A 10,278-nucleotide genomic window follows, 5' to 3' on the forward strand; every position below is an offset into this window, starting at 1 on the left:
GTGCACGGTGGAGTGCCCCCCACCCAAAGCCTGGCGGTGGGTGGTGGGTACGTCCTGGGACCCCCTATATGCGGGGACCTGGCAAAGCCTGGCTCTGCCGGGGCTGCTGCTCCCAGGCCACGTGGGAGACAGACGCCCATCCTGTGGTGTTGGGCGTCCATGCGTGTCCAGAGTCTTTAGGATCGAAGCTGGGTGAGCAGTGTCACCTCTGGCCCATAAAGGCCGCCAGTCCTCCTCCTCCAGACATAATTGTACTTCAGCACTCAGGTGCCCCAGGCACTTCCGGGACTGCGGGCAGCTTAGCTTGTTCAGTGTTTTCACCTTGTTGGGGGAGGATCGGTGACATACCCCTTCACCTAGCACTGACCTCCTGGCTTAGGAATATTATCTCATTTGATTCTCAGAGTGACCCTGAGAATTTGGTAAGTGAGGAGAATGGCTCTCGGTGATTTGTGGAGAAGGTACGTTGGGAGGCCTAGGTTTGCACCCTGGCACTGTTAAGGGAGTTGAGGTAACATAGGTAAAGCACTCAGGATAGTGCTGGCACACAGTAGGTGCAGAAGTGAGAGTTTAACATCGCCATCTCCACCCCTCCTCGCCACTGCTCATCGGACATCACACTGCGGGCAAAATTCAAAGCATGAATTTTCTTGTTGTTGTTAATCCTCATTTGAGGATATTTTTTCCATTGATTTTTCAGAGAGTGGGAGGGAGGGGGAGAGACCGAGAGAAAGAAACAGCGACGTGAGAGACACATCGATTGGTTGCCTCCCGCATGTGTTTTTACTTGCACCAGGGATCGAGCCTGCAACCTCGGTACGTGCCCTTGACCGAAATCGAGCCCAGGACCCTCCAGTCTGCAGGCCAACTCACTAGCCACTGAACCAAACTGTCTTGGGCCAAAGTATGCATTTTGGTGCTAAGTCCCCAAGTCTTTCTACTTTCCAGTTATGTTCAAAAGAGGAATCAGAGACCACAGCTTGGCCTTTGAAGGCCTGGTCTCCATCTCATCAAAATGGGAGTGTGCATGCTTGAGGATGCGATTAGACATCGGTGGTGTGTGTGTGTGTGCATGCGAGTGTGCACAGACTGGCTGCCCCTGTCAGAATCACTGGGGTTGAGAGATGTTGACAGCAGGTGTGTGGTGGCCGTGGGCATCAGTGGAGGCAGAAAGAGATGATGACTTCAAGCCATTCCAGCTGCAGAATTTATTAAGAATAAGAAGGTGTTTGTTGCCCCCAAAAGACCAAGGAGTGATTTGGGGATGACCCTTGGTAACCGAGGACCTTGTAGATATTTCCGAAACACCCTTCTTATATATTATGCCCAGAGGGTTAGCGCCATCAGCCCATGAGGGAGTAGCCTGATGTGACTGGGATCTTGTGTTCAGAGCACAGTGCAAGGGGTATTATTGTTAGAAATGGAGGAGAGGGTCACAGCCTGACCAACACCAGCGTCAGGGGAGGGCGGGAGCTACACGCCTGGGTTGGAAGGATGGCTGGGAGGGTGTCGGTCGGGTGGGTGTAACAGGTGAGTGGAAAATAAAAGTTGGCAGGGAAGTATGAGGCCAGGTTGTTGAGGTCCCACAAAGCTGCCATAAAATGCTCTCTGCTCTTCAAAGGACAGGTGTGAGGACTTCGTTGACATATGGAAATTGTGTTGGGAGAAAAAAATGGAATGCAAAATAGTATGTACAAACCCGCCAGCTGTGCAAACACATCGCCTGCAAAGCTGAGGGATGAGAAGGGCATCGCAGGGTGTCAAAGCTCCCGCTCGCCTCTTCCCGCTCATTTGTTTTCCTGTAACTCCCTGATGAAAACTAAGAGTGAGCAGCAGCCTGGGCCTTGGGGTTCGGCTTTGAACTTACAGACATCCACCAGATGTTCTGTTTTGTTTCGTTTTCATTGATATAATTCATACACAGTTGATTCTCATCATTTGTGGGCTTTATATTTGGAAACTCACCTACCCACTAAAATGTATTTGCTACCTCGAAGTCAGTACTTGAGATGCTTTGGTCATGTGCAGAGAGAGAAGGGTAAAAATTTCAGTCACCTGATGCACACATTCCCAGCCGAGGTGGAACAAGAGGACACTTTGCTTCTTGTTTAGGCCTCGTGTTGTTAGTAAGGGTCTTTTCTGTTTAGTGCCCTGCTTTTTGTATTTCTGTGCTTTTTGTGGGTGATCTCACTGTTTCCGATGGCCCCCAAGCGTAGTGCTGAACTGCTAAGGCTCCTTAGGGCAGGAAGGCTGTGATGTACCCGGGAGAGAAAATACTTGTGTGGGATCAGCTTCATTCAATCGTGAGTTATAGTATCAGCCATGAGGTCAATGTTAACGAACCAACATTGTATATTAAACAAGGTGTCTTTAAACAGAAATACACATAAAGCAAGGTTATGTATTTTTAAATATATATACATATATATATTATTTCAGAGAGTAAGGGAGAGGGAGAGAGAGTTAGAAACATCAATGATGAGAGAGAATTATTGATTGGCTGCCTCCTGCATGCCCCGTACTGGAGATCCAGCCAGCAACCTGGGCATGTGCCCTTGATTGGAATCGAACCCAGGACCCTTCAGTCTGTAGGCCGAAGCTCTATCCACTGAGCCAAACCAGCTAGAGCAAGGTTATATATTGATCCATTGATGAAAACTCTGTAGCCAAGGTTTGCAGGAACCTAACCTTGCATTTTCCTTGAGGAAACTTTACAGACCATAATTGGTGTGAATAACAAAACTCGACTGTATCATAGCATTCACCTTTTGAAATGAGCCCTTTATACGTTAGTATACTCGGAGGCTGTGCCCCGTCACCCTCACAGCAGCATGTGCATGCCCTCACCCAGCAGCGAGGTAAGAATGACCCCTCCGTTTCTCCTCGTTCCTGATCTCTCCGCTCTCTTTCAGAATGCCCAGGAGAACCATGGCCTGGCTGTGCCCACCCCCTCTGTCCCAGAAGACTTTGCAGACAAGGAAGTGACAGGTAAGAGAACCCTGGGCTTGGGGCTTGTCCATCTTTCTTTCCTCTTTAGGCCCAGGTATCTGGCCCACCTCCCCAGCTGGCGATAAAACCAGAGTCCCCAGACCTCTTGGCTACTGGCTGCAAAGGGAAGGGGTTGAGGAGGCCAGGGTTGGGTAAGGCGTACTTCCGGAGGGGGGGATGGCCAGAACAGCACGAAGGGCAGCACGAAGTGGGAGAAAGAACCATGGAGTCGGACAGACCTGGCTCTGAATCCTAGGACCCCTGCACATTCGCTTTGCTCCCTTGGGCAAATCACTTAACCCCTGACACCTGTCCGTCACATGAGCCCTGGGAAAGACAGTCCCAGCGCTGGTGGAGTAATGGAGTCCTGGATGGGATGTAAGTCACTTGTTGTCATACCTCTTGCTCAAAATCTCCAGCGACTTTCCATGCCACTCAGAGGGAAGGTTCTTGCCGGGACTGGCAGAATCTGGCCTCGCCAGCCCTCACGGCCTGCTTTTGCTCCTGTCTCACCCTCCTCCAGCCAGCTGCTCTCCTTGCTGCTCCTTCAATGCCCAGGCACGCCTCCGCCCGGAGTCTTTACACTGCACTTCCTCTGCCTAGACTGCTCCCTCCTGGACCTCCGACAGCTCTCTCCCCCAGGCCTGCCCGCTGTGCTCGAATGGCATCTTCTCAGGGAGGCCTGCTCTGATCACCCTATTCAGACCGCACCTCCAGCACCCCTCCTGGGTTTCCCCCTCATGTTACCCATCCTAATGTGGTAATAATTTACTAATGGTCTGTCTCATTGTCCCATTTAAACATAAGGTCCAGGAGGGCTAGGATTTTGACTAAGTTGTTTTGTTTGTTTTTTAATATATTTTTATTGATTTCTGAGAGGAAGGGAGAAAGAGATAGAAACATCAATGACGATAGAGAATCATTGATTGGCTGCCTCCTGCATGCCTCGGACTGGGGATTGAGCCTGCAACCCAGGCATATGCCCTGATCGGAAATCGATCTGTGACCTCCTGGTTCATAAGTCGATGCTCCACCACTGAGCCACGCCGGCCAGACTTGACTAAGTTTTGTTTGTTTACTGCTATATCTCAGCTCCTAACGCTTGGGACGTTAGGATGTCAATGAATGTTAGTTTTCCCCTTCCTATTCTCTTCTGGGTGTTTTTGTGTGTGTGTGTGTGTGTGTTTTGTTTGTTAGTTAGTTTGTTTGTTTGTTTTAATATATTTTTGTTGATTTTAGAGAGGAAGGGAGTGGGGAGAGAGATAGAAACATCAATGATGAGAATCATTGATCAGCTGCCTCCTTCATGCCCCCTACTGGGGCATCAAGCCCGAAAACTGGGCACGTGCCCTGATGGGAATCAAATTGTGACCTCCTGGTTCATAGGCCAATGCTCAACCACTGGACCACACTGGCCGGGCTCTCCTCTGTTCTTTGTTATGAAGTCAGATAGCTGGGGGAGCCCTTCAGAGCTGACATTCCCCAGGTTTGTTATGCTCTGTGCTAGAAGCAAAGAGCAGCGGAGGTGGGAAAGGGGTGCCCTATGAGAGAAGCCACCTGGGTATCCTGGCTGTGTAAGGAGCTGGGACGGGCCTTAAGAAGGGCAGGGTGTGAGCTGCTGGCCCAGGGCACTCAGCTTCTCTCTGGTGCCAGATTGTCCTGGTCACCTTCTTCCTACACACCTCCATTCCATCCCACAGGCCAGAGCGTGTTCTAGAAGTTCTCTGTGAGGTGGACAGCTGAGCTCTGGGCAAATTCAGGGTCTTTAGAAAGAGGAGTTGCTCATACGAATTGCTCCCTCTTAAACTTTCACCTAAACTTCCTCACTGAGAGGGTCTCCAGGCCCTGCCCTTGATCCATGACTTCCTCACTCTAACTTTCCCTGTCTGTCTTGCAAGGTCTGAAACGTTGAGCATGGGCGGTGGTAATCAAAGTGGTTACTATTCAGTCGTAAGTGCCTACGATGGGCCCAGCACCGTGATAGGCCCTTCATATGGATTTACATGAATTACCGTATTTAATCCTCACAACCGCTGTGTAAGGGGTAAATTATGCCCATTTTAGAGAGGACAAAACTGAGGCTCAGCAAGGTTAATTAGTGTGTCCAAGGTCACACATCTGGTAAGTGGTAGGACTGGGATCTGAACCCTGGTCTTTCTGGTTTTGAAGAAATAGATGGTGCCCTCAAAGTGGGTAACTGAAGAGAGTTCAATAAAGGGGTGAGATACCAGAGTGTGAGCAGGGCAGGGAAGGGCAGAATATGACTCTCCGGAGCAAACAGAGGATATGCAGTACAGGCTCTAGAGGCCGGGCCAGGGACCGGCAGGCGTCCTTCCCTCCAGAGGACAGGGTCACTCCCAGGACAGCTTGGGAGACATTGCTGCTCCCTCACTTGGTGCTCAAGAAGAAAGGCATGACCCTGGCCAGTTACACCTAGGATGCCCACCCATGTGCCCTGGGCACACAGAGATTGCCAGAGCTGGTCGGCCTCATGCCTCCTCATCTTTGTCTCTCCCTCCTTCCAGGTACCAGCTCACTAGTCAATGGCAACCTCCGACTGTACAGCTCTGTGGGTGACCTCAGGCCTGGGCACTATGGCCAGGACCCACTCATCCCCCCACCTCCCCCAGGCCCCGCCCCAGGGCCACCTCCAGGACCTCCCCCAGACACTTCACAACCTCCAGGGGAGTCCCTGCCACCACCTCCACCTTCCATGGCGTCCTTGCCACCTGCCCTGCTGCTGGAACCCCCACCGCCACCCAACATGGCCCCTCCCCCACCCCCAGTATCAGGGACCCTATCCCCCCCAACCACACCCACCCCTCCTGATTTCATTCCCCCTGCCCCGCCCTTGGCCTTTGTAGCCCCACCCCCGCCCCCTATGCCGGCCCCAGCACCCCCAGCTCCAGTGTCTCCTCACACTACGTGGACTCACCTCTCTCCCCCTGCGGGTGTCACCAAATGGAAATCAGAGGTAACACTGAATGGCAAGCAGCCAGAGGCCCCCAGAACCAGCCCCCCCAGGAGCCCTGCTGAGCCAAAGGGGAGCCCCCTGGGACCTAAACCAGAGTCCCACCTCACCTTCCCCCGTTCATTCAAGGTGCCTCCCCCAACCCCAGTCAGGACCTCATCCATCCCAGTTCAGGAAGCACACGGGGCTCCTGCAGAGGGAGAAGGAGCCACCCAGAAGACCCCCAGTCGACTCCCGCTGCCCCCCAGCTTCCACATCCGCCCTGCGTCCCAGGTCTACCCGGATAGGGCCCCTCAACCAGATGGCCCCGGGGAGCTCCGGACTGAGGCACCTGCCAGCCCCAGGCTGAGCCAGTCCCAGACCAGGACGAGTGAACAAGCTGAGACTCCACCCCCAGCCTCTCCCCTATCCCGCCCCACACCCCAGCTCCCTCCCCCAGCACCCCCGCTCCCTCCCCCAGCACCCCCTCTCCCCCCACCTGCCCCTCCTTTGCCCTCTGCTGAGAAGGCAACCCCTCCACCTGCTAGGTTTATGAAAAGCCCCAAATCCAGCTCTCCTGCTCCCAAACCCAAACCCAACCCCCCCAGCCCAGAGGACACAGCCTCTTCAGAGCCCGTGGACTGGCGGGACCCCAGCCAGATGGCAAAGCTTCGGAGCGAGTTGGCAGCCTACCTCTTTGGCTCCAAGAAAGAGGACCGAGGCACCAGTCACAGGCCAGGCCCGACGGCAGCCTCTCAGGCAAAGGAAGGCAGGAAGGGCCCCAGCCTGCCGGAGAAGGAGATCCCCCCAAGTGATCCTGAGAAGAGTCCCTGCCCAGAGAGAGAGGCCACCGCCAGCCTGCCCCTGCCCCCTGCGGACTACACCCCCCAGGACTCTCCAATGCTCAGTGTCCAGCAGATCCGGAGTGAGCTGGAGGCGCGGCTTTCCGCATCAGCAGAAAAGGAACCCAAGCCCAGCATAGCGTCTCTGCCTCCTAAGCCTCGCCTGGAAGGGGGGAGAGTCTTTGAAAACAGAGCTGCTAATGGCCAGTTCTCCAAGCCCGGGGCCAAGAATATGCCACCACTCTCCACCACCGCCCGGCCACCCACACCACACCAGTCCAAGGCCATGCCTGGGCCAGCCACACCACCCAAATCCACACCTGTTGCAGCCACGAGTGGGCCAGCCACACCATCCACAGCCACAACTCTGCCCGCCACGCCATTCCCAATGACAGAGAAGAAACTGGTCCCAGCTGAGCAGAGGAAGAAACCAGAACCCCAAGAATTTGCAGCGCCTTCCCAGCCAGAGGCAGAAGGGCGCCCCTCGGAGGCCAGGAAGCCTCCTACACAGGGAGCCCTCTCCCCTCCAGCCCTTCCACCAAAGATGTCCCCTGGGAGAGAAGAGGTGACATGTCTCTACAAACCCCATCGCAGCCAGAACAGCAGCCAGAACAGCCCCAGCCGCGAGGTTGCCGTGGTGATGCCCACCATGGCCAGAGGAGCGGCTGCGGGGTCAGGGGAGGCTGTGGAGGTGGGGGAGCCCCAAGGGCTGCCAGACAAAGCCCCAGCCCCTGCCCAGCCTGCTGACGAACTCCTCAGGCACCCGGTGACCGGGGAGGTGGTGGAGCGGGGCTCCCCGATGGCCCTGCTCCTCGCAGCCAGGCAGAGGGCACAGAAGGGGCGGTCTCGAGGGGCCGGCCTGGGACGGACCTCCCTGCCCGGGAGTCTCCGAGGGCAGCCCCAGGCAGGCTCCGACAGCATCTTCCTCAGGGAAGGCCAGCCCAACTCCTTCACTGTGGTCCCCAAGCCACCCACAGAGCCTGAGAAGGACCCCCAGCCCCCCACCTCTGCACAGCCCCGTCCGTGGAAGGCACAGCTGGGCAGAGACCCGGAGGACACAGAGCCCAGCCGAGGGCACAGTTGGACCAAGACGGAGCCCCAGGCCGCTGTGGCCTGGGAACGATCAGCCTCCTCCAACCTCCCCCAGGGCCGCCCGCTGCCCAAGTCCTTCTCGTCCCCTTCCTCTCCTTCCTGCAAGAGGGAGGAGGAAGAGTTCAGCTTCGAGGTCATCCCGCCCCCGCCAGAGTTCAGCAACGACCCTGAGCCTCGAGCCCTCCAGTATCTGGCCCGCCGGGCCTCCCCTCCCCGGAACAGGTTCTCAGACTCGGGGCGGCCCCTGGACGCGCGCTTCCCGAGGGGCGAGCTCTACTCGGGGGCCGGGGGCCTGCAGCGCTTCTCGGGTGGGGGCCGCTCGCTCATCAAAAAGCGCCTGTACGTCGGGGAGCCCCACCGCAGCCCCGCGCCGTCCCGCAGCGGCTCGGGCCGCAGCCTGAGCTCCCCCAACTGCTTCGGGCCGCAGCCCGGGGGGCCCTTTGGAGCGCCCGGAGGCCCGGAGATGCGGCGCGTCAACTCGGCGGGCCGCGCGCCCCCTGGCGGCCTGCGCACACGGAGGATGTCCCTGGAGGGCTCCACCCGCGGAGAGGCCAAGTACAAAGCTCCTGGCCAAGCGCCCAGTAGCGGCGATCTCGTTCTCGCCTCTGCTACGGGCAGGTGAGCTGGGGGGCTGGGGCGATGGAGGGTGATGGGGGAGCGCCGGTGGGCAGCCAGGTGAGGTGGAGGCCCCGTGGACCAGGCCTTGGCCGGCTATCCGTCTGGGGCACATCTGGTGTTCTACTCTCTGGCTTTCGGGGGCCCAGAGAAAGGGGAGGGAGGCTCACTACCTGCAGAAGGCGCTCCCCTCACCTGCTTCCTCATCTCCCTTGATCTCCCCTGTTCTCGCTTTCCCCATCCTCTTGCTTCCCCCACTTCTCTCGCCCTCTTCCCCCTCCTCCCCCCTCCCCTGCCGCGAGTCCCCAGGCTTCAGGCTAAGTGTGGGGTGGAGTTCCAGGGCTTCAGGCAGAGTGTGGGGTGGAGGGAGGCCTGAGTGGTCCTTGGGGGCCGATTTCCCCATCACACAGAAGATCCAGAGCCAGACTAGGAGCCACGGGTTCTGAGGAGAAGGGATTAGGCAGTACTCTGTGGCCACCAGGGCCTGGACTGGAGGGGGAGGCCTGGGTGGATTAAGCCCAGGGCTCGTGGGGCAGATACCATAGCGCTGAGCGGCATCTTTTCCTCTATGCCCTGGGGATAAAGGGGGGCTACTGGCTAACCAGCTGCAAAGACTCACCTCATTTCTCTTCTGCTCCCCAACAGGTCTCCCCGCAGCACCCCCCACTATGGAAGCCCCATCAACACGTTCACCGTGAGGCCTGGGACCCGCCATCCCATCTCCTACGCCTACTCAGGGGCCCATCGGAATGCCCTGTCCTGAGCCCAGGGCCTGGCAACTCTCCTCCAAGGGGTCAATCTGGGCACTGGTTTTCGTGGGGGTGGGAGGGACGCAGTCAGACTCAGACACAGAGGAGCCTTTGTTCCCGGAAGACAGAGAGATGGACAAGACAGAGAGATGGACAGCCAGCAAGAAGCAGTGGCGAGAGGAAGATCCGAGTGGGCCTCTGTTTCCCACGGAGCTGTGGACTGCCTGTGGATGGCGTGGGAGGGGAAGGAGGGAGGAGATGAGGTGGCTCCAGGGCCTGGAGCCTGGGTTTCTGCTATCTGGTACTATCTGCCTTAGTAAGGCTCATTTAAAGCAGTTTTATAAGCACGGCCTACTGAGCAGGTTCTAAAAACAAGGGGCGGGGCATTAAACCTGAACTGGAACTGGAACTGGTCCTGGGGTGGCTGTGATTGCCTGTCAGGCCCTCATGAAGGGCTTGGTGGGTGGGGGTGCAGGGCACCACAGGTTGCTCTCTCCAGCCTCCATCAGTTGCCACCCCAAGAGCTGATTCCTGGGGGCCCTAGCATAGAAGGTGGGACCAGGAATGTGCCTACACAGCATGTGGAGACGGTGCCAGGCAGTGCTTTGCATTGATTGGCCCAGGGCAGGGTCATGAGAATTGATGGTTCATCTCTCACTGGCCCTGGCCTTTAGCTATAGGGAGTCCTAAAGAAAGAAGCCTTGGCAAGTTCGGGTTGGGAGACAGAGAATGAAGGCTGATTTTTCTACTTAGACCCAGGCAGCCGTGATTTGGAGATTGGGCTCCAGGACCCAGAAGGCCAGGGGCTCAACACCAAAAGCCTTACATAGCTGAGTCCTACTAGGGGTTTGGAGGGGGCATCATTCCCAGCTACTCCTCCCAACCCCGGTACTACAAGTCCCCAGTATTATTGAGGCCTTCACAGGTGTCGCCAAGATGCTGTGAGGTTTTGGAGAGTGGGAGGTGGCAGAGATGGGAGATGTGATCTGAGAGATCTTTGCCAATATGCATGTTTTGAAAAGTCAAGAGGGTGGGACTGGGC

General features: G+C 56.6%; 1 protein-coding gene across 1 annotated transcript in view; it reads left to right on the forward strand.

The window, feature by feature from the left end:
* The window catches only part of LOC308246143 (uncharacterized protein C6orf132), a gene marked incomplete at both ends in the record, with an annotated part of 31,576 nt that extends 22,326 nt beyond the window's left edge, over positions 1-9,250 (forward strand). Inside the window, 3 exons of the mRNA XM_080664110.1 lie at positions 2,913-2,988; positions 5,514-8,490; positions 9,133-9,250. Coding sequence (XP_080520236.1) covers positions 2,913-2,988; positions 5,514-8,490; positions 9,133-9,250 — 3,171 coding nt within the window. The remainder of the gene's footprint in view (positions 1-2,912; positions 2,989-5,513; positions 8,491-9,132) is intronic.
* Between the last annotated feature and the right edge of the window lie 1,028 nt (positions 9,251-10,278).

Source organism: Plecotus auritus (assembly GCF_963455305.1).
Source record: "Plecotus auritus genome assembly, chromosome: 4".
Classification (NCBI taxonomy): Eukaryota; Metazoa; Chordata; class Mammalia; order Chiroptera; family Vespertilionidae; genus Plecotus; species Plecotus auritus.